We start from the raw sequence: 24903 nt of genomic DNA, 5'->3' as shown, positions 1-24903 counted from the left end.
TACACCTGGTGGTTTATGTACAGGTTGCCATTCCATGAACTAAAAACAAAAAAGATGGCCGTTTGATTAATGCCCTCTGATGACCCTTTGCATGGCTTTCAAGAACACCAGTTTTATTTTTGTTTTTTAGATACCTTGTGCACCATAAATTTTATTAGCCCTCAACTGTAAAAGGCTGATGGCAAGTGCACAACATGGACACCAAAGTTTGTGAATGCAATAACTCTAGAACAAAGCGACAAAGGGCTTTCAAATTGTTGTCACAATTGTATCAACTACAAATCTTGGGCGTGTTCGAATCTTAACAACCTCAGCCTCAGGGTCAAGTGAGGTCAAATTTTCTGAAAATCTTGCGAATCTGATGACTCAAGAACAAAGTGATACAATACATGTATTAAGTAGGAGGCCGAGGGGTACCAAAGGACACCTCCAGTATATTTTATGTTCTGTGGCAATATTCTGTGATCAACCTAGACTTTGTAACAATTCAACTTTTTTTCCATGTGAGCAGCTCTATGAACGAACTTGCATGCATAACATGGTCTCTGCACTTTTACAGCAGTAATCATGCTACAGATTTTTTAATCATTACAGTTAATTTTTTAAAACTATATCCTGGCTTGCATTTTACTTAAAAAAAACAACAACAAATGAACAAAACCAATAAAAGCCAATTTTTTAGAGTTAGAAATAATCGTTATGTCTCATATACTGGGCCTTTGTGACATTTGTGACATTGTTGCCAACTGTGAAGTGCCCTCTGGTGGACAAACTTTGTAACAGCAGCACTCATAACATGCTTGAAGGGTGTTTCTGCCATCTCTTCTTTACTTTTTGAAATGTAGAATTTATCGGTTGTTAAAAACCCGCCAAAATCTTGACAAACGGCTTATCTGTTGATATATTGGGTGTATCGGTGTATCAGTCAAGCTCATAGTATGTTTAATATTAGCATCTACCTCTATAACACATTGTAATGTATATGACAAAAAAATAAGGAAAAGTATAATGGGCCCATTTGAAAGGCACAACAAATATTTTTAGGGCTGAAATGGGAAAGCCCGAGTTTTGGGTTACATATGATGCTTGTTTACGGATATAAGACTTTTAAACAAAGGTCAGTTAACGTCAGCTTTAGAAGAGCCAGTGAAGGTCTATATATAATAAATTAGTACAGAGCTGTGCATGTGTTTGACCGTGTGTGCCTCTGGTGTTTAGTGAGGTATTTGATCAGGGTTGGAGGTTAATATACTCTCCCTGATTCAAACAATACAACTAAGAGCTAATTAAGGTCCACAGTGAAAGCGCACCCACATTGTATAATCCATCCTCTCCTCACCTCCTATGTAACCTCTGTCGTCCTATCAGTTTCTAATTGGACTACTCGGCCTCTCTGTCAGAGAGTTGAAGTTGCTGAGGAGAATCTGTCTTATAATAAATACTCAATCAATTCCCACTCCTGTGTCAAGCATAATAGGTGCAGCACTGGGAATTGCTTCATCTTTTGTGTGTGTGAGAGATATTATGCATTTATGAGTGTGAAAGCGAGCCAGGCAAGAGCAGAGCTTGAAAGTTTTACTTGAGTGACATAAGCAGACTTGTGGGTTGGGGATAATGAGATGGTGCATAGGTGTCTAATGGGATATCCTGTCTGAACTGATCGGGGTGATTGATTATCAATGAGGAGAAGGAGAATAATCGGGATACTGCTTTAAAGCTGTGTGCTGCCTCACAAGAGTCTTGTTTGAATTTTTCTGCCCACTCCACTAAATCTGTGTGTGTTTTTGTTCTTTTGCAGACTTTGGTAGAGCGACTTTAGCTGCCTGGAGTGTGTGTCTGTCTGCGTGTGGGTGCGCGCGCATTTGTTTCCAAGTGGCTGGCAGATGCATGTGTGTGTATTCGTGTATGCAGCTGCTGTGTGTGTTTTCTTGTTGGTTTTTAGTCCTGAAGGTTATAGAGCACATTCATCCATCCCTTCATGGTTGTTATGGAAACAGCAAGAGGAAGCTGAATGTAAAACTGTATTTTGAAAAGACCTTTAATCGACCATGGACTCCTAGCAGTGATTATACCGTGCTTTACACAAGTCTTTCTTACGCTCCCCTCCCTTCTGAAAGCGCAGCTTTTCTGCATTTTTCTTTTTTGGGTCCAGAAATGTGGATATCATCCTCACAAGGCCTCACAAACGGCACAGAGTGTTTTGCTGTGCAACATCAGCACCTTTGTGGGTGTACACATGTTGATCCTGTGGAAAGATGCTGTATCCTGCATCGACTCATCTGTTCCTATGAGTTTTTAATAGTGCTGCAGTGTCAGAGAGTCTGTGCCATCTTGTAGGCGGTATACAGAGCTGGTTAGGCCTTTTGTTTTCTATAAACCTGGAAGGTTTAAATCACACAGGATTAAATTCTGCAGAAATCCATGTAGCAGGATAGTAAGGCGAACACTGAGAATAACCTGAAATAATTTACAAAATATTAAGCGTTAAGATACTTATATCAGGGTTTTTTAAAAAAAAAAAAAAAAATTGATTAAAAACATGTGTTATATATTTTTTTCCTTGCGGGGATCCCATTGGCTTACACAGAGTGGCTGCGTCTTCTGAAGTCCACATATGCAGTTAGTTCTTCAACGATGATACATTTGTCCTTGTAGTTTTGCCCCTGTACACCATCACAGTGGATTTTAAATCAGACAAACAAGGAATGATTGAAGTGTAGGTCTTTAGGTTTAATCCAAGGAGATTTAAAAAAAAAAGAAAAAAAGTTGCATCAACTGTTTCAGTCGCAAACTGAATTTCAGCCATTTTTATACACAGTCCACCTTTTTCAGGGGCTCAAAAGCAATTTAATGATTGATTGACAAGCATTTTGATGGACACCTGAAGTTTATTCCTTCATTATTCCATGAAAAAAAAGATATTTATTGGATTCCAAGTGTTGAACATAAATTTTGCAGCTTTTCAGTGGACTCCTCAATAATTGATGAGTTGATGTTTATTCAAGTGAGGAAGGCAATCCTTTGGGTGAAACACCAATATAAACTTATTAGAGCGATGCAAAAACGTTAAGATTTGCCAAAACTTCTGTCTGGTGCATTATAATGAAAAGGGAGTGCATTCAGGTAATGTAAATACTTGGCAGAAAGGTACAAACCACTGGTTCACCTCAAAAACAAGAAGACCAGAATAGACTAGAAAACATGAAATCTTTGATCAAATCAAACTACAATAAACGTATTTCTGAATTATGAGAAAAGCATAAAAAACAGAAACGCATCATGATCCAAAACCGTATCACATCATCTGTCAGGCATGATGGAGTTAATGTTATGGCATGGGCATGTGTGGCTGACAGTAGGCCTGTGTCACTAGTGTTTATATATGATGTGACTGCTGATAAGAAGTAGCAGGATGAATTCTAAAATGCACAGGACTGTACTTTCTGCTCAGATTCAGTCCAATGCTACAAAATTGTTGGGGCAGAGCTTCCCAGTGCAAATGATAATGACCCAAAGCATACTGAAAAAGTAACCCAAGAATTTCTCCGGGTAAGAATATGTCAGCGAGGAGTTATCGTCATTATATGATTATGTCAGACACACACTTCTGGCTGTGAAAAGCCTCATTCACCCACTATTCAAATCCTCTGTTTTCAAGGGGCAGCCAATCATCATGCAGTGACAGAAAGATAATCATGTTGTTGCAAAGTGAATCCTCCTAATAAGTTGCATTTAAAATTTAGATGTTTGTCATTTTCAGTGGCAGGGAGGCAGCTCCATGGATCCAACTGTTTTGTGGGTGCAGTCTGTTCCTATCTGTTTTTTGATCAGTCGTAGGAAAGGAAGGCTCAAACAAATATGTGAGTCATTTCTTTCCCTGCTTTCATTGGTACTGCTGCTAGAATTCAATGACATATCAATGTTCTTGATTTGTGTTTGTCAGGAAGTATTCAGACATTCTGATAATTTTTTAAAATAACATTAAAAAAAACCAACTACCACATGCATTTGTAGGATTACTGCTGGGATTACTAATACTCCAATTTTGAGAAGTATTGCTACAAGGGAACAAAAAAAATGGCAGCAAAATTCTCCCCACAGACAGGACAGTCTCACACACACACCCCCCCACACACACCCCCCCCCCCAGCTTTGTTAAGAAGAAATCGAATAAAATATATGGACTTTTTCCCTTTTAGCAACCTTTTTTCTTTTTTTTTTTTTTTAAAAGTTGTATAATAGAAGATTGTAATAGTCATGCAAAATACACTTGGGCTTTCATTTTCTTCCTGGAAAACTACACATGCTGATAATGCTTCACTGCTTCTTTTAAAATATGGGATGATTTTATTTTTTTATTTTTTTGAAAGAAATCTTAACTAAAGACAGATCCACGAGTGTCAGAAAAACACTTGAATCTAGCTCAACATGTTTACTTGAAAGGTGTGAGGTGAAAATAAATGGAGTCTATTTCCAGGATCAGTGTGTTTGGCTAGAAAGGAGGATTCAATCAGACCAGCAGGACACCCAGCTGGTGGAGTGTTGCTGTGTTCATCTGTGGACAGAGTGAGTGTGTAAACTGCTCTGCCCTATGCATTATACATCTGGTGTCATTTCCTCTGAGTTTTAATCATGCATGCAGATACAACCTTTATTTTAGAGCCTATCTGTTAGTGGATTTTGGGGGGAAAGTTAGGATATTGATGTTCTGCCAGTTTTTGTTTTAACATAGTTGTGATCAAAAAGTTGTGGCATTCTGCCTATAAAAAATACCTGAATTAAGTTAGGTCAGTCTCCCCTTCAAGGTTTTTTTCTCTTGCAACTTATGGACTTCTTCAACTTCTACTTCCCACTTCTCACAGATTCACTATTGCTTGGTGAATCGTTTGCAGACAAATTTGTGTCTTCCATGCAAACTACAACTGACCGCAGTAACTTCCTGGTGACCAAAGTAATTGGAAGGACGTTATCGGTACAGCACCATGTGTCTCTGAGCAACCAGTCTTGCAATACAGACTGCACTGCCAGCAATTTAGTTATATGACAATAGTGAGAATATTGCAAGTAACATAGTCAGAGTCATACTTTTCTGTAACGAACACCCGATATACCTCAAGCATCTTTTTAATTCATTATATTCCTTTAAAAATGGTTTTCATAATGCTGTACATGGGAAAACATATGTGCCAGTCTCAGGCTAGCTGTGATGATAATGGACATTTAATTCATCACTTGGGATCTAATAAACTGGCTAATAAAATGCAGCAACATGTCTGCCACACCTCTCATCCACAGGGTGCGTGGTGTAACCATGGCAACACAGGTGTTAGATGCTCTTGTTGGAGTTTCATTCATAGACACAGCAGAACAGGAAGAGACAGATTTAGTGGTGAGAAACACCGACTGCCAGAGAGATGTGGCATCTGTGATCCAGCTGGAGTCGAGTTTCTATCAGATGAGTCAATGATCTGTCTGTCAGTCTGTGTGAAAGCAAGAGCTCTCAAATTGGCCTTGTAGCTTGTGAAGAATTCAACACGTTGTCATAGCATTTCCAATCAGTACATTTCTATTATTGTGGAAATATAGGTGGTCTTGTTGCATGCTGAGTTCGCGTCACTGATATATTCTTCAGTCTTTTCTAATAAATTGTTGTAATATAACAAGAACATTTTGGTATTGTGATTTCAAATGTTTGTACTTTTTTCTGTCAGGTTTGCTGAAATGACTGGTTTTTGTTTCTAAGTGGTCATACTGGTCATACTGGTCATCTCTTCTCAAGCTGATGGATGCAACCTTTTTCCCCTCTTCAGAAAACAGGAGAAGTGACTGTCACAGAGATATTAAAAAGTGTGTTATTATAGTCTTTAATCTTTTATAGGTGCAGCAGCCCGTCCACTAAATGCTTTTAACAATGATAAGAGTTGATTATGACTCATTTAAATGTGAGTAATGTTGAAGCAAACCTTAGAGTTAGTTTTAATATCTGTGTGGCCATAATGTGTGAATAAATGAGATTAAAGAATTCATTTAAATCCTTTACACCATCAGCCACGTCTTAAAACGGGTTGATTTCTTTCTTCTTCTGTTCAATTTCAGAAAAGGAGCCCCCCACTGTTGTTCTCCTGCATTTTTCACACCCATCATTTCAATCTCTTGTTCTTTTTTTCAGTGCAGAAATGTTTCTCCTAGAATAAGACTGTGTAGGAGCAGGTTCACTGTGAGAAAAATGGCAGATTCTTTGTTTGTTTGTGGGTGTTTGTGGGATTTCTGGAAGAACAACAGCAGTTTGCAGTCCATAATTGTGGATTGCATTAGTGGCATCAGTAGTTTTTTTTTTTGGTTTTTTATTATTGCAACTTGAGTTTGAGTCTTTTGTTTTCTGTTTTTAAACACATCTGTCTTTTAATGCTTTCTTCCATGACCTCAACATATGGTTAAGTCCATAGCTTACCTGAAAAAGACATGTTTTTATTAATTATTTGTTAGCAGGCTGACTCAATAATAATTTAAAAAAATCATTAACATTTGGAGGCTCATAGTGCTTACTTGGGCATTTCACATCACAAGCTAGTGTACTCCCAGTGCTAATCCCAAGCCTGGATAAATGGGAGCATTACATCAGGAAGGGGAAAAGTTAGTGCCAGATCAAACATGTGCAGCCATCCACTGTGGTGACCCAATGGGAAATGAGAAAACGGCCAAAAGTTTAAAAAAAAAGAAAAAAAAAGGTTCACAGTACACTATGCAGTCCTATGGAAAACTAAGAACATCCCACCTTTAGCTTAAACAGGTAATCACTTTCTGTATGGCTTTATCGGTGTCTTACATCATCGTGGAGTAATTTGGTCCACTCTTTTTTTTTTCTTTTTCTTTTTTTTTTACAATGTTGCTTCACTTCATTGACATCATTCATTTACACTTAGTGGTTTTAAGGTCCCGCTACAGCATTTCCATTGAACTGAAGTCTGGATTTTGACTGGACCATCGTGGCACCTTTGCTGCTCTGCTTTGAATTGTTTGAGTCTGTTTTGATGTGTGGTGTTTGGTTTTTGCTAAATATGGCGTCATGTAAAAACTGCCTTTCGCAAAGGTGGTCAGTGATGATTACTTTGAGTACTTTTGATTAGCAGCACAGTGCTCTTAATTATCCTCTTAACTCCTATGGAAATGGTAAAGGTTTACTTAGTTTACACATGACTCTCAAACTGTCCATCACTATAATGCAATGCTATCACCACAAAGTTTCCACAAGTAAACATGTAATTTTTTATTTGGTTTTGGTTGGCCGGGAGTCCCTGGCATTTAACCAGTAATTTATTGTGTAGTCTGCAACGTCGTACCACAAAAATGTTTGACTCTGTGATTGAAACTGAAATGCTCAAAAGACAAAAATATCGTGTTTCACTTTATGGCTTACTTATTTTCTCTGTCTTTTTTCCCCTTTTCTGATTGATCAGGATGGGAGCTTCAGACAACATCTACAAAGGCCGTAGTACATTCATGGAAGAGCTGACAGAGGCCTCAGACATAATTTCCCGTGCGACCAAGCAGTCATTGGTCATCCTTGATGAATTGGGACGGGGCACAAGCACCCATGATGGAATTGCCATCGCCTATGCCACCCTGGAATATTTCATCAAAGATGTAAGTGTGTGCAATGTAAGCACTACAACGATGGCATTTAAATAAAACAATTAAATTAATGAATGTGGAAATGAAAATTAGAAGAGCAATCAGTAAAAAAGCATAGGCAGGCTACCTGGGCTTGGTAACCATAGAGATATCTTTAAACATGTGCCAATTAATCCTTTTCATAATTCCACAAACATTGTGGGATCTTGATACCAGCCTACTTAATCATAAAGGTAATTGCCTTTGGTAAAGGGTGTGTGTGTGTGTGTGTGTGTGTGTGTGTCCATTTGTTTGCATACAATTATTTGATTGCATATACTTGATGGTGCTGCAGACATCCTTGAGTGTTTGTTTTAGAGTGAGATAATCCAGCAGAAAGGACTAAGACTGCTACCATGTTTCCATATCAAGTTCAATGTATAAAAGTCTTGACAGGAAACGGTTATTTGCAAATAATTTAAGTGTAAATTCTACAGACACATTTATAATTTATTTATTATAAATACATGGATCAAATATTTGTTGGAGCATGTCTCTAAAATCGTAAACCTTATCTAAAATCCTTCTGGATTTCTCTTCAGGGTCATCTTATTGGCCAGCTTTGAGCTTTTATTTTTAGATCACTCCCTTGCACTGTGCCCACTGCAATTTCACTACAGACCTCAAATTTGGGCAACGAACAAACATCAACTTCTGTTTCAAACTCACCCAAACGTTGTTAGAAGAGTCACTGCTGATTATGACAGCTGAGTCTCCAGATACCGCTGAGCAGTTTTCAAAAGGAACAGCATGGGACATCTACTCAGTGACCTAAAAATGACACTTACACTGAAAATGATCCAGAGAGGCACCAGAAGGTGATCTCGAAGGAGACGAACACAAAGATTGCCTAACTTGACTGTGTACAAAAAAAAAAGAAAGTTTCCTAAGCTGTTTTCCCGTTCTCGTACGTACCACAGTCTTATGTCAGACCTGTTCTGACTGCCGGAAATATTCTGTTTGGTTTATTTAGGGGCTCTGCTTGGGCAGAGCGAGTAGGAGTCAGACACATTATGCCCACTTGTTGCTGTAAATTCACCAGTGCTACTCCCATGTGTATCACACAGGCTTAAAAACCATAAAAGGTCTGATGTCATCAGACATTAGGGTTGCACCTCCATTAGGTAATGTCTAAAGAATCTGGAGAAATCTCAGTATGCAAGAGACAAGGCTGAAAATATGGTGTCTAAATAATTAGTAAGTCATTACGTTATGTTTTTATTTATATATTGCGCAGCATGCCAGGATATTTTGGACTTGCTGCTGCTATCCTAATAGACAGGAGGACATAATGGAAAAAGAAATGAGAGGAGGCACATGGAGGACTGCTTCATGACTTATGTTGCAGTGCAGCATCCTAAAATGCTGACATAATTAAAGCTGATGATACGCTGTCCATTGTCCAACGTTGTGCTTGGACATAATTGTGGCCAAATCCACTCTCACCTCCTGTCAGCGTTCATTAAACTGGCGTGGACAGAAGTTAGAAAAGTCTAATTTTAGCCAAAGGCAGGAGAAGAGTGGCTCACACGCAATGGTTCGCTAAAGAGGGTAGACGGGGCAGCAGATACGTGCTGTTTCACCTCTGAATACCTGGAATGAGTGTTTGGATGAGAGACTGCCCGTGCGCATGTGTGTGTGCTCTGCTGGGATTATGTGAACTGGCTCAGTCAGGAGCCCTCGGGATGTTGCACAGTGTTGCGTATCTTTATTTTGGCAGGACAGATGAGCGGCACTTTGAGGGGGATGGGGGTTGTGTTATTGTTAACTGAAATTGCCAAGTCAAATAAAGTCACGGTATCTGTAATTTTCAAGTTTTTGCTGAATTAATGGATCGTTACTGTCAGCACAGAAAAATCATTATGACTGCTTGACACAGGCTGAGTGCTTGAGGTTGTGGCATCAGTTTGGACACAGCTGTTTGTCTTCTCAGCTGTTTACGCTCGCAGTATTTTCCATCGTATAACAGACTAAAGAAAGAAATCAGGCTTCCTTTGTTCTTACTCCATGTTTTCTGATTCCATTTTAGTTTGGAATTACTCCTCTGATGTTGGATATTTTGTCAAACGGGTCAACTGAGTTGGCCAAATTGTTTCAGGTCATGTGAAAGATGTTGCCGTAGAACAACCCAGCACTGATATTATTCGATGCTGCAGCTCCCTGGGGCTTCTTAGTCTGTTTTAAATTTTAGTTTTGGTTTTTGGGCTGGCACGCTCCTCTCTTATGAAACCTTTTTCTAGCAGAAAGAAAAAGCACTCTCTGCTGATCTTTCGGCAAGCGAATACTGTTTTTTTTCTGACACATTGACCAGGCACCAAATAGCACAGTGACCAAGTTAATTATCTCGTGGGTAAAAAATATTATATATTAAACATTTTCTATAGCAACAAAAACAAATAATTATCTGAAAACCACGTTATCCCCTTTTAGAATGCCATCCATGTCAAATTTGGGTATGCAGCAAACAAAAGTAGTGTGGTTATAGCAGTAATATAAGACAGTGAGTATGTCACCTTTCTTACCATTTATGTTGTATTTCTAAATGTTTGATAAACAAATGGCTCTCAATCAATGAACATAAATCAAAACTGGTTGAAAATAAGTTTATCACAGTGCTGGTGATAAGAAAATGCCCAAAGTCACTGAAGCTGATACACAGGCAATTCTGTAGTTTGCAGAAAACACACAAAAAAGACAAAAACTAAAAGAGACTACAAGAAGCTAACAGATAGAGCTGGGCGATATATCGAGTTTTTAAAACATATCGATATATTTTTATACGAGATATAAGATGTGACAATATCCTTTATATCGATATAGTCTATGTTACCTTATACTTATAGTTGTGGAGCCGCAAGTTTGCCTCTCTTTCGTCTACTTTTGTCTCTACGCAACATTACTCCGCCTCGCCTCTATCCTTCACTGAACACAACTCCCACTCCTCCCCCATCGCTTCACGTGCAGGCAGCGACAAGATGGACACGGCAAATCTCCGTTAACGAGTTACTGCGCATCGCCCCATGCGTGGGGCTGGACGGCGTCAACGTGTTAACGAGCTAACCATGCTAACGAGCTAACCGCGCTAGTCCCTACGGGCTGCATAGCCTAAAATCCTTTCATTCTCTCAAAAGTTGACAGCGCGCCTTATGTATGAATTCTGGTTGTGCTTGATGGCCGCGAACCGATTTTATGTGGTACGCGGCGCTCAGCAATCTGTCAAAAATGTTTGAGTACGACTTTGGTAAGCTACGGAGCTGCACCGCTTGATAGATTGTCGGCGCATTACGGCTACCGAGGAGCCTCGCGGAGTGATACGTACTGTGCTCCAACGTAATATTACCATATTGTGTGTGTATAAGGACCATAAATAGCACCTGTAAGAGACGTACGTGGTTATGAAGCGGATTTCAAACTCCAGGCTGTCAGTCACGCAGTAAAACTTGGAAATAGAGCTGCTGTGAAATCTGTCTGTCTTTGTTATTACGCTCAGCGTCTTTTAGTTTACATTTTGACTGCCCAATTGTGAGCTCTTTGTTATGCACAAAAACAACATTGTTTTATTTTATTTATGGAGCATTATTATTTAATGAATGCTCATAATTTATTTTTGAGTAATTTTTCATGTACATCTGTGCTGTATGTTAATAAAAGTGCCTGTGTGACATCTGGGACACAGCTTTAACTAAGAACTCTCTTTTTGTTCTTACTTTATGGCTTAAAAAAAATATCGAGATATATATCTTATATCGCCATCCAGCTAAAAAATATTGAGATATGAATTTTGGGTCATATCGCCCAGCCCTACTAACAGACTTCGCATACACACTGCAGAGGTTTGTGTTTTTAGCAGTTGGTTGTGCGTGTTAGTGCCCTCCAGGCTCCAGCTTCTCTGGAGAGAAAGGAGTTATCAACTCAGATGGTCTACGTTGACCTTAGGGAGCATGCATTTAATCTCACACTTGAGGCACATTGTTTTGCAGGCTGTTGTGGATACCCACAACGCCAGATGTTAAGCTGACAGTCAATGGACTACGCAAGCCACAGATTCTGAATTTGGGTCTCTTCAATCCCAGGGTGCAGCTCCCACTTTATTCCACTGTGACAGATATTATCAATGGGTTTCTGGAGTTCTGCTTAGTGCTAATCAAAGCTTACAAACTGCCTGTGAGAGCCTGAGTTTTGATTCTGATTTATTTCTGTTTTTCCAAAATTCGAGTCCAAATGCTTCAAATTGGATCGAGTTAACCTTGTTCAAATATAGATGAATAAACATTTATCTTTGAAAAACTCTATCCGGGTTTCATTTTTTGCCAGTTCCACATCAATCTTTGGACAGAGTCTTGGGGTTATGTAATTCTGCTGGAAAACATAGAATGAAAATGTTTAAGTAGCACCTAATGCAGCAGGGAGATGCTGATGGCACAAGAAAGGGAGCTCTCTGACTACCTGTTGTATAACAGCATTGATTTGTTAGAAAAGCCTTGCTATTAAAGGAAAGGCAAACAAAAGGGCACAAAAGAAGTTAAGCTTTTGCAGCAAAAGGCCTCTTTAGCACAGGCAGACATGCAGAGCCTTTCATGCCGACTCCTCTACCTCCTACTCATCCTCCTCTGCTCCGTCCCCCTCCTCAGCAGACTCAGCTGTTCACGTCAAAAGTCAGACAACTCCTCCTTTGACTTGGTTGTTATAGTAACACACCTTTTCCTGTCCCCAACATTCACCTGAGAGCTGGTTAAGAATGTAGATGGGTTTCATAACTTCACTCAATAATAGAGGCAGCCTTGATGCAGAAAGAGAAAAATAAACTGGTAAGCTGAAGGGAAAAGACTTCTAAAACTAGAGGTTGCTTCTCCTCAAAATCTCTGGGTTTCACATTGATGTCCATCCTCTTCTTAAGCCGTTGTGGACTCTTAATCACAATAACAGCATGTCCTGTTTTTGGCTCTACACAAAGTTTAACACTGCACATTGCTCCTTACTCGGTTTGCATGTGACTGCCCTTGTGTTGTAACTTTACACTATAATAGCAGAGAGAAGCAAGTCCAGCTTTGTGGAGAAGTAGAACTCGCAAAAGCTCACTTTTGGCTGCACACTAATGAGTAAATTTTCAGTGCAATGTACTGTATCACTCATGTGGGCGTAAAATAGTCTGATGTGCTCATGCTGATGCACAGAGCTCCTACAAAGACCCAAATGTGCTCCACAGCACTCTGCCCTGCGCTATGCTTGCACTTCACTCATACACATGAATAAAATTCTGTTCTCTTGTCTCTCAGTACACAGTAATTCCATTACTTTCTCAAAATTTCAAGTTGTGACTTATTTGACTGCACGACTTGTATTCAGAGTGTCACTCTTTTGTGTATATTGTATAGAAACAGGCTTCCGAGCATGTGGTTCAGAACCCAAGAACAGTATCTCAGGATAAAAACCAAAAGAGATGAGAAACAAACTGTGATATTAAGAGTATATAAAATTAGTGTGAACTTTTCTGAATAAAATACTAAATCGTTTTACTTCTTGGGACATCTGAAAATGTTCCAGATGAAAAATTAATTTCGTTAAACCACCCGCAACATGCATACACACTACTGGCATTAATGAGGGGTCACAAATCGTTTTCAGCATTGTGAACCACTACCTCAGAGCAAGGATCTGTCCTGACTGAATATAATCTGCTAAAAGTTTCTTCCTCTTAAAAGGAAGTTTTTCCTTCCCACTATTGCTAAGTGCTCATATAGGTTGTCTGATTGTTGTTGTTTTTTTTCCTGTATTAAGGTCTTTAAGGTATGTAAAGTCCTTACCTTAAAAAAAGTGCCATGTTGTGATTTGGAGCTCAGTTTAGATTAAAACTCTGCCATGCAAAAAGTGTTATAACGCTAGTGTCCTTAGATACAAGACTGAAGTTTAGACTTTGAGGTCTGTTAAGAACATATATTTAGCATTTACTTATTTACTTCACTTGTTATGGTGATATTAAATTGGCCATAAAGTCATCTGAAAAAGAAACACTGGAAAACTAAGTACATCCCATGATTTAGTAGCTTGTAGAACCACCATTAGCTGAAATAACTTGAATCAGTCATTTTATCATTGTGCCAGACGTTTTTGATCTTCTTTACATCAGTTCATTGAGTTTTGTTCGTTTATGCTCCGTGCCCTTAAGATCCTACCAGGGCATTTCAGTCGTGCTGAGGTCTGGACTTTGCCTGGGCCATTGCAACACCTTGATTCGTTTCTTTTTAGCCATATGGTGTTTATTCACTGGTATGCTTGGGATCATTGTCCTGTTTCATGACCCAATTTGACCTGAGCTTTAGCAGTTGGACAGATGGCCTCACATCTGAATCTAGAATACTTTGATATACAGAAAACCTCATGGCTGGCTCAAAGCCTGTAAGGTGCTCGGGTCCTGTGGCTGTAAAACAAGCCCAACTCATCTATCTTCAAACACAGTTCTTGACAGTTGGCATGAGGTGTTTGTGCTGATAAGCTGTATTTGGTTATTGCTAGACGTGGCTCTATGCATTATGGGCAAACATTTCCACTTTGTCCTCATCTGACTCATATTAAACAGATTAGGCTATTATTTTCTCTGGAGACGCGTGGAAATGACTGTACACCCTGTTCCCACCCAGCCTGGTTAAACTTGAATTATTCTGCCAAGAAGAATGGCAGAAACCGTGTAAAAAGGTGTGTCAACCTTGAAAGATCTTGCCCAAGAAAATCTAAGGCCGTCATTTCTGTAAAAGGTGCTTTGAGTATTAAGTAAACGATGTGAATGCCAAGTAGGATATTTCAGACCTTTTTTCTGACAGTATAAAATTCTCCGCCGAAATGTTCTTTGCTTTGTCAATGTGCAGTAGTGTGTATAGATTGATGAGGGGGAAAAATAACGAATCCTTTTCAGGCTGAGATATGTCTAAAACTTAAATGAGTCTGCACTGTATGTCCTTTCTGTAAAATGTGAGTAAAAGTAAGTAAAGTTCTACCAATAAGTTTTTTTGTTTACTGTTTTGTACTCTAATACTTTTTACTATTTGAATATTCACACGTCCCTACCCATAGTATCGAAAGGAAGGTGTTACCAAAAAAGTGCGAGCACTGTGTAGGCTGTGTTTCCTTTTCCTTCTGCCTTAATAACGACTTTCAATAAGAAGAGGAAGACACCCTGTTCTTTGTAAATGGGTTTAGATGAATTGGCATTATACGCCCAACTAAATTTCAGGCGTGCCAAATATGGTCATGTCAAGTCATGGAAATGGTATCTCCCAGTCTTGTTCATGAGTAAGAGAAGAGTAGAACAAGCTGACCAAATGTTCAAAGCGGCTTTTATCAGTGTTGCCTGGTGACTGTACAGACAATTTTGATGTCCTGTTGAAAATGTTGAAGCTTGCTTTCCATTCATTTGGATGTTTTGAATTACCTTCAAATTAACTACCTCCTGTGAAGATGTTGCAAATTGGCAACTTTAACTTTATGCTACTCTTTTTCACTGCTGCAGTCCTTACCTCTAGTAAAGCGCTTGACTACTAAAAAGCGGTCTTTGTTTAAACAAAAGACGTCAAATTACACACCAGCGGCATATTTTCACAAAATCTTCCACTCTCTCACACACAAGCACCTCACCGAAAGCCTTGCTACCTGTGTGAGCCGAGAATACAAAGGGTGTTGAGTTTGAACTGCATTTGAGTCTAATTGGATAGAGGGAAGTAGCAAGACAAAGAGATGGAAGTAGTAGTGTTGACACCTCTAGCCTTTTTCCAGCGGATCATATTACTGGCTGGAAGCACACTTTGGAGCATGCTTATGTTCTTGTTTTGCACAAGGTATGAATATAAAACAGTTCTAATAAGTCTTTCAAGGTGCAGATGCAGAGACCTGGACCTGAGACAAATTTGGAGCTTTAAACCAGATTTAGAAACATACTGGAGGAAACAAGGTGACTCAATACCAGGCAATTATCATCATCTTTAGGAAAGGGCAGGTTATTAGTCTGTTTGTCTGTCTCTGTGGCGGCCTGTATAAAATCTCCTGGTTCTGTAAACAAACAGCTGTATGCTAAAAGCCTGGAATATGGAAACACGACAGATGACAAGTGAGCTTTAATTGGTGATGTTACATCAGGCTTATGTTTTCAGCTCATTTTACTTTGCCAGACTGATAACCAAAATATATTTTTTGTTTTTCTTATAAGTTTTTTAAGGTTTAAAACATTTGCATTCTAGAAAAATGAGCAAAGATAGTGAGAAATGCTAAGTGTCCGTTTTCTCAGCCTCAAAGAGTATTTGTTTTTGTAACTGCTTGCAGGTAATACTTTGGATTTTCACTCTTTAAAAACCTGATATCTCACCCAATGGTAGCAGGGATAAACTCTCACAACCCCATCCTGACTCCGGTAAGGATAAGCGGAAGAGAATGGGAAAAATTCTTAATGAATTAGCTTTATCAATGACTAATTAATTAGTTAACTAATTGTTTCAGCTCTGATTTCTTCAGCTTTCAGTGCACCCCGGGGTGGTCCGGTAATTAGCAACCATTAGCACTTAATCAGATCATTTTCCAGACTGCAACCTCCTGTCATGCTCAGTTTTTTTTTTGGTCCAGTGTCATTAAACAGGTGTAAATAATAAATTGCAGACTGCAATGATTTTTGGAATTTGTAATAATGCATTTAATATAAAATAGTACAACATAAACAGCGGGGCACCATACCAAATCTTACGACTTAGACATTTTCATTGATATAGAAAAAAAAAATTGATAATTTTGAATTTGTTTTATTAACACTTTCAAAGACTACATACTCTGAATCATGCCATGACTGGATATGAAAAAGAGCATCTCAGAAGCGGTGGGGAAGCGTTCACAACATGTTTACCACTGTGTTGCATCACTTCTTCTTTAAACAGCACTCTGTAGGTGTTTAGGCACTGAGGAGAACAACTCCTGAACTTTTGCAAGCGAAATCCTCTCCTAAAGCATATTAAATCTGCACAGAATTTGGGGTGTATATTTTTGCATTTTTTTGTTTTTTGATGAACCAGATGTTTTCAGCAGGTGACAGGTCTGACTGCAGGCAGGATAGTTTATCACTGTTGCTTTTACTGTTGTAGCATGAGCAGAATGTGGTTTGGCACTAAAATAGGAAAGACCTCGACTTCCAAAGACACTTTGTGAATACCGGCTTATGTTGCTACCCTCTCTCTCTCTCTCTCTCTCTCTATATATATATATATATATATATATATATATATCTCATTTGTCTTTATAGATGTCCAGATTGCTTATGCACTAATGCACCCTTATAACATTGCAGATGCTGGCTTTTCAACTGTGTGGCACATGGTCTCTCTCTCATCTTTAGCTCAAAGGATGTAGCTTCCATCCACAGAACAGTTTTCTGCTTTGCATCAGTCTCTGTGGGGTTTTTTACATTTATTATTAATAATATTAGTATTATTGTGCTATTAGAAGTTTTAACTTGGATTTGAGGATGGAGTGGCACTGACAGCAGTTTTCAGAAATGTTGCTGAACCCATGCAGTGATTTCTTTTCATTACATTACATGCCTGAGGGCCTAAACATCATGGCTACTCAGTATTAGTTTATGTCCTGGCCCCTTAATTACAGAGATTTCACAGATTCTTTAATATTATGCAAGACAGAAAAATGATGGCATTATGCTATTCCTATTTTGTTTTTAAACTATTTGCCCACATTATCTTTCACAGACTAAAAGCCCCCAGTTTTAATTCTGGAAAATTCCGAGATGCCCTTAGTCTTGTTACTGCTTTGTTGCCAATTAACCTAATTAGTTGTGAGAGGGTGTTTCTTTTTTTCTTCTTTTTTAGCATTACACAACTTTATTTTTTCATCTGTCCCACCTCTTTCGAAATGCAATTCTAGCATGAAATCTAAAACAGTAACACATTTCAGCATATAAGCCTTCATCAGAAAGAAAACATTCATGAACAAAAGTCCATGAACACACTTAATCTTTTCCAGTGGTATTCCACCAATAAGGCCCTTCGACATATGGACTTCCACCAATAGCAAGCTTCCACTTTGAGAGTGAAAAATGCCACCTATATGACGAGTCTTCAGAATAACTTGAGGAGATGCAAGACGCCAAAAAGATACCAACAAACATTCAATCAATTCAATCCAAAGCTGCACCAGCCACATATAACCATAAATCCATCGTCAAAGGCAAATAACGGTTCTAACAATACAGTTCAGTTTATAAAATAAGAAGTAAAATCATTTAGTGGCCTGTAGTTTAGAAATCGGCAAAGCTTCCATTTGGTTAAGACTCCTTTGTCTGTTACCTCTTTGTATTGAAAGAGGAATGTGGTCAATTCCATCGGCTTGCAGTGTAGAAGGGCTACCATTATGAAAATCCAGGTGGTGCTTGGCCGTGGGGTAATTAATTTTGCTCGTCCGCTAATCTATCCTGCAACCTTGCTTTTGTTCTACCAATGTGAAAAACTTTGCAGCTGGAATACTCTCGCCTATGAGCATATATTTCTCAAAACACAATCGAATTTCATGGATTCGACATTTTAGATTTGGTCTTTTTCAAATGTTTAATTGGTTTAGACATCATTTTATTGCACTGTACTCCACATGTTTTGAAAACGAGACTGTACTGCGTGTGTTGTTTGAGGAGTGTGGGAGTGACCCTGCACATGTCTTTTAGACAGATGTATTACTACTGACATGTGACCTTTCCTAGAGCGAGCGGTTAGTGGGCTGATCCTGGAGCCCGCTTGGACTCCCGCAGCAACCTGTCTACTGTGATGATGTGAAATTTAGGCCTGCTCTACCACGAGAGATCGTACATACATTCTTGTCATTACTGTCATCACTGGGCTTGGTGGTTAATTATAGCAGTTTTTATATCAGTCGTTAATGTATTTTCAGTTTTCAAATCAGTTTATAGCGAGTGGGAGAAAAGGTTTTCACAGTACTTCTGCACTCACTTCTCCATTTACATGATTGGGTTGTTAAAGTAATCAGGAAAAGGAAATGCATTTATTTTCGTTAACAGCTTTCAGCGGCTGTCTTGAGAGAGCAGCGCTAGGTAAAATGTTTGTGCATGCATTTGACAGAGGCTGGGTGAGTGAGTGCATGCACCACTCGCTTTTTGTGATTTTCATGTCTTAACCTTAATGCCACAGTTCAGCCGTGTAGCCTTTGGATAGCTCCCAGGATTGACGGAGATTAAAGAATCACAGGATGGAGTGACGTGTCTTCACTTTGCTGAAAATCTCTCCAGAGCCTAAAACGCCTAAATTTGGTATTTACAGTGACAGGCAAAAAAAAACCCCTGAAGTGACTGAAAATGGGAATCCTTAAGACAAAGGGGAAAAAGTAAACAGACTAGGAGAGGGTGGTGGTGGGGGGTTTACACAATAGTTTGTATTGATTCAGCATACTGCAGGGGTACAGAGGCACTTAAGTAATGCCAAGCCAAAGAACAGTTGATATTGATGCTCTGTTCTTTGTTTTTCAGCTGCTGCTTTGGCTTAGTTGCAGTAACACAGTGTTACATAATTTAACATTTGTTGTAATACCTACCATTTGGTGCACAGTATGTATTACTTAATCTCTTTTCTTTTTCCTTTTTGTCTTTCTATTATTTTTCCTCTTTTTTTTAGAAATTAAAAAAGTAAGTAAATGGATAAATATACTATTAAGTCAAAAGACTAAGAAAAACTTGATAGAACAAAATGCAGATATTGGTAAATTAGTGCTGTTGTTGAAGTGGTTAAAAATGTCAGCACACAGATTGGTGAGTATGCCAGAAAAGAATCGCAGAGGCCTTAAAGGTCATCAAAAGTTCCAGTTCTTAAATTTCATCTGGTCTCATTGGCAGTTCCAAGTTTCCATTTTCTCCTCTAATATTTTGTCTTCGATCGCAGTGGTTGTCAGCCTAAACTGTGATCCATATGTGCATGTGATCTCATTTTTGTTATTCATTGTTTCCTATCAAAGTAATTTTCTGGTGACCCCTTATATTCATTTCATGACCCACTGGGAGCCTCGGTGTAAATACAGCTGATCTAATACATGGATTATCACAAATTCTATAGACATTTAGGATTCCTACTGACTTAAGTGATCCCCTAACTAAGCTTCATTACCACATTTGTGATTTAACAATTCTGATGAAACTGAATACAAATCCTCACATCATGCTCAGAATAAATGCATCCTAAATTCTCCATCCAGGGAAATGACTTTGAGTCATGTCCAGAGATTGCAAAATTAATGATATTCTCAGCAGCCTCGGGTATACTCTGTTTCTCTCAGTTAGCAATATTAGCATGTTAAAAATGTAAACTCAAATATCGAAATGGCACCATCAATTGGGAGAGGTTAGAATCAAGACTGACACTCTAGGCAAGGGGATTTAACACACTAGAAATTCCACATGGAGTGTATTTGATGGTTTGTGGCTCTTCTTGAGTCACAAATTTTTGCTCACTCTGATTGCTTTTGAATCCATTTTTATTTCACCAATATTTCAACTCCCTGTCTATTAAAAAGGACGGATGCGAGAGGCTGTTACATCTGCTGGAATCTGCTTATTTGGCATTGATGGAGGCAGGTTTAAGTGACTGTGTTTAGCATTAGAATCAGGCGCATTGCTGGAAATGGACACAAATGTCTCATCTAATATGTTTCCATGCTGCACATTTGTTTTGTAGTCAAGTAATCACTGAACTTCCAGTACAGTGATTACTTGGTAGGTTTCCTCAGAACAGCTTTTTAACTTTTTTGCATGTTGCATTTTTTTCATCTTTTCACACTGGGCAGAGAGAGAGGAAGGCTGCTCTCAAACAAAATAACTGTTTTCTAAGAAGCCAAGTGCAACATTATTCTTGCACAGTGATTAGTTGATTAGCTGTTTTGTGCTTAGTCCTTTGATGTAATAAACATAGTCTGGTGATAGTGGGATATCAAATTTCCTATAAGCTTATAATCTTCTGTATGGTTTGTAAGAGGCAGAGTTTTTGAATGGTAGTATTTAAGGTCAGCCCTGGGGGGGGGGGGGGGGGGGGGGGAAGAAAAGCTTCACAGGCTTTGTAGTCTAGAAGTCTAGATGTTTACAAGTAGAGCTGCCTTATTAATCAGAGCTTTCCTCTGGACACCCGTTTCACAAGCCTTCACTTTCCTTTCAATATCTGCAGCCCATCTTAAAGTAATCGAATGGGTACCTTACAAGTGCATTAGTCTTTAGGAGGACCATTTTCATCACAGTGGGTATGAAAACGCTTATCTCTCTAGACTGACGATCTAGCATTAATTAACCAGTGGATACCATACTTAATGGTCTCTGTGCAAAAATAACTATTTTACCATTGTTTTATAGATGGAGCACATAAGATAAATTCCATAAACTGGAAACTGAACTCATTTTGAAACATGTTGCTAAAGATTTCAAGATTCCTTTTGCCCTTTTAAGTCCTATTTTCCTCCTTTGTTGCAGTCATTTACTGTATCCAAGCTTCAATCAGATAAAATGAAGCTGACTCAGTCTGAGTTCCAATGTGCTCCAAAGCTTAAGGATAATGGTATGATGTGGCACTTTTACAGTCGTGCCACAGTGATAAACGTGTGTGAAAGGAGTGAAGAAGTGGGTGGTCTCCTTCTTAAGCAAAGGGTAATCTCTGTCCAACTCTCAGGAAAAAACGGTCCATGATGAATATAACATAACACGATTTCCCTAAATGTTACCATAACATAAAAATGATTGAATAATGAATCATTCTTGTTTTTTTCTGTACAGCCATTCTCCAGGTCAGGGCTGTTGTGATGGCTTTACCATACACACTGCTTTTCTGATTGCTTGCCTTTTTGCCTCCACATGTGCTGGGTTTGGATTATTATTGGTGCTGGGAATAATGAGCCAAACCTAGGTGATGGCTTGGGTTTAGGAAATATTATTATTGGCAGCAGAGGAAGCATCACGTCATCCTAATCAGAACTCTTCATGTGGGCTGCAGGTGTGACAGAGATTGTTTAAGCTGTTGCAACATCAGAATTGAAAGTTAACTTTTGCACTTTCGAAGCTTCAGTAGATACTAGTTATGAGTGGACTGTCCCAGCAACAACACCTTGAATTGTTGGAGAATTTGTTCTGTTGATGTCATCAGGTAGCTGTGGTTTTACTGAGCTCAGTGCAGCATGCACACAGAAAGCTTTTGCACCTTTATTTTAGAGTTCATGCATACATTCTGTGCAAACCACAGTCAGATGTTTTTTTGTAATATATAGGCATTATGTAGAGCTTCTGAGTAGGTGTGAATGTGGTAGTTGCATTGTCAGTAAATAGTAACGTGCCAGACATGGCAGCTGGAGGCTCATTTAATGTTATCACTGGATCGCCTGCGCTCACTTTTTTTGTTGCAGTTTACCTAGATGAAGAACATTTTCTGCAACAAAAGTGACAACCATTTCTGGGAGCCTGCAGAGCTTCAAGCGCAATGATGCCATCCCTACCTGCAGCTTGCTGTTTTTTACTGAATAGTTTCTCACACAGTATACCAGTTGCTTTTGAAAATGGATGACCCTGTTTGTGCTTTTATCCTGATCCTTAACATTTTAAAGAATAAGTGTAAAAGACTGAAGAAGTTTCCAGAGGTGCCATGTACTCAATGTTTCTGGATGTTATTGCTTATCCATCTCACTCTCTCTCTTAGGTGAAAGCCCTAACCCTGTTTGTAACCCATTATCCTCCTCTGTGTGAGCTGGAGCGGGTGTATCCTGAACATGTGTCTAACTACCACATGGCTTTCTTGCTCAATGAACCTGATATCTCTGCTGACACTGATGGTATGTACACACTGTTTTCAGTGTTTTCATTAATTTTTGGTTTCCCTGTTGCTTCGAATGATTGGAATGATTTCAACTTTGGTCATTTGCAAATGCTTGACACTTTAAGATTGTAATATATTACGTGTATATGATGTGCACTAACAGATGGAGAAGTTCAGCCAGAGTTCATTACCTTCTTATACCAGTTAACTGAAGGAGCTGCAGGGCGGAGCTATGGTCTGAACGTTGCCCGACTGGCTGACATCCCAGATCCTATACTGCTCACTGCTGCTCACAAAGCCAGAGAGCTGGAGAAAGTGGTCGACGCTAGAAGGTACGCGTTCACATTTAACCATTTCGTAAAGGCATGATTCCACTTAAATTACACATTGAGATCAGTTTAATAGTATGAGGATCAATGTATGCTGTAGTTCTGGAGTAGATTCTAAAAGGATTCAATTTTTGTTTCAGCTGAAAACCTACTTTAGAAATTAGCATGGAGAGTCAGAATGGACGCATCCCAACTTTAAAACAATGCAGTAACCTGAATTTGTTCAGCTATCAGTGGGGTGGTGAAATCCCAGAGGTACAATTCATGTAACAGATATGTGTGTGAAGGTTTACAAGAGACCAAAAACTGTGTTGACTTTTCTAATACTAACATGAACTGTGGAAATAAGCCTTTTGTTCCCAGATGATGTACACTTGTGGCACTATTTATGCCTGCTTTGATTTTTTTCAAATGATTGGCACCCCTGTAGTGTTGCTAAATAACCTTGCTTTTTCCCCATGCAGTGGTAAAGTGAGACTGCCAAGTTGAATTATGGGAATTTTAGAAACCAGTGTTTTTGGAGTGTCAGCTATGTTAAGAACTAAAAGGCAGAAAACCTGAGCTTCTGCTGCTATTTTTTTAAGTAATTTTTTTTTATGTCCTCTAACTTTGTGTGAGTGTGATACTATTTTGTTTGAGTATCCTGTAAGTCTTCCAATACATTACAAAATGCAGTCCTGTGTTTTGGAGAGTTTTATGAAAAAATAGAGCCTGGAAGCTGAAAACTAGGGTTGAAATGTGTGCCATGAAATAATAAAACTCAAGGGAGCTCTACAGACATGAAACTGAATGTTTTCTTCAGCTTCAACACTCAAATGAGCTAGATTTTATACTTGGGCTGCCACATCTCAATCAGAAAATGTACCAATATTCTTGGAAAATCAGTGCAGACTTTGTCCCCTTCATCAAGACAGGGAAACCTACAAGCAAATCCATGGCAGAATATATACAGCCAGTGCATAAATTTGAAGAAACTGGGGGGAAAAAAGCCTTAGTCACAGTTTGTCATATGTCCAGTCCTATTTTCCATTGGATAATTTTATTGGACACTTTCAGAAAGGAATTGAAAATACTGTGTTCCTTAATGCTTATGCAGAGAACTTTCTTTTAGGATCAAGATCAGAAAGATTTAGCCTACAATCAAGTTAAAAAGTAGAAATATGACCAATTCCAAGTTTTTTCTTTATGTTTTTTGCAAGCAAATTATCAGCATATTGCACATTTTTCCAAAAGCAGTCTTCTGTCTCTGTAAATTTGTAAAACGCCACTATCCTCGCTGTGTAACAGACAGCCTGCTGGGAGCTGAGTGTTGCTTAGCTTCCTCCAAAGTAATTCTCACATTATGAAATATCACTCACACAACACCTGTCAGAGTAATCCTCCCTATATGAAATGTTTGTCCTCTGTTTGAGCGAAGCCAAACAATGCACAATAATCACGCACAGAGGAGTTTGAGGTGCAGCTTGCAGGTTAGGAATATGGATTTTATTGTACACAGCTATGTGTGAGGGAACAGTGTGTTTAGACTGTAAGCATATTGGGCAGTGTGAAGACAGGCAATGTTGTACATGCAATACTGTGTGAAACATTTAAGTCTTTGCCTCTTTCTCTTTAGAAAGAATAAGAAACTTCTCTCAGACCTTTGGAGGATCTCCGACAGATCGTCCCTCATGAAATGGCTGCAGTTAAACTCTTGACATCACCGGAACATTATTCACACCATTGTATGAAGAAAAAAGTCCTAATACCAGTGAACGGGAATACTTTGAGAAGAACAAAAGTACAAATATGCTGACCTGATGGAGCACGTGATGCTGCTCCTTTTCTAGTGTGTACGTGTGGATTTGTGGGGAAAAAAAGGATTTTAACCATCTCAGGTTCTGACAGTCATCACCTTTTCCACTGTAACTGTCATAACGTCAATAATGCCAACTGATCAAGATTGTAGTTATTTAATAATTATTAAAAAAAAAATTCAAACCTGCCTTACTTGCTGGTCTTCGACGCCATGCTGATTTAGCATTTTTTAATTCCATTCGGTTCCTGTCCATATATGGCATCCACAAAACCAATTG

General features: G+C 38.9%; 1 protein-coding gene across 3 annotated transcripts in view; it reads left to right on the top strand.

Annotated features, from left to right (window-relative positions):
- The window catches only part of msh3 (mutS homolog 3 (E. coli)), a 55564-nt gene that overhangs the window by 30465 nt on the left and 196 nt on the right, over positions 1 to 24903 (top strand). For all 3 annotated transcript variants that reach the window (XM_086314848.1, XM_086314850.1, XM_086314849.1), the window contains exons 21-24: positions 7458 to 7644; positions 22383 to 22515; positions 22663 to 22831; positions 24444 to 24903. The exon at positions 24444 to 24903 is cut by the window's right edge. In XM_086314848.1, coding sequence (XP_086170974.1) covers positions 7458 to 7644; positions 22383 to 22515; positions 22663 to 22831; positions 24444 to 24525 — 571 coding nt within the window. In that variant the 3' untranslated portion in view covers positions 24526 to 24903. The remainder of the gene's footprint in view (positions 1 to 7457; positions 7645 to 22382; positions 22516 to 22662; positions 22832 to 24443) is intronic.

Source organism: Aulonocara sp. 'chitande type north' Nkhata Bay, linkage group LG12, assembly GCF_057382095.1.
Source record: "Aulonocara sp. 'chitande type north' Nkhata Bay isolate Kocher_YH1m ecotype deep benthic linkage group LG12, A_spYH_male_GT1.1, whole genome shotgun sequence".
Taxonomy (NCBI): Eukaryota; Metazoa; Chordata; class Actinopteri; order Cichliformes; family Cichlidae; genus Aulonocara; species Aulonocara sp. 'chitande type north' Nkhata Bay.
The sequence above is the reverse complement of the archived record's forward strand: the minus strand, read 5'-3'. Positions and strand labels throughout refer to the sequence as shown.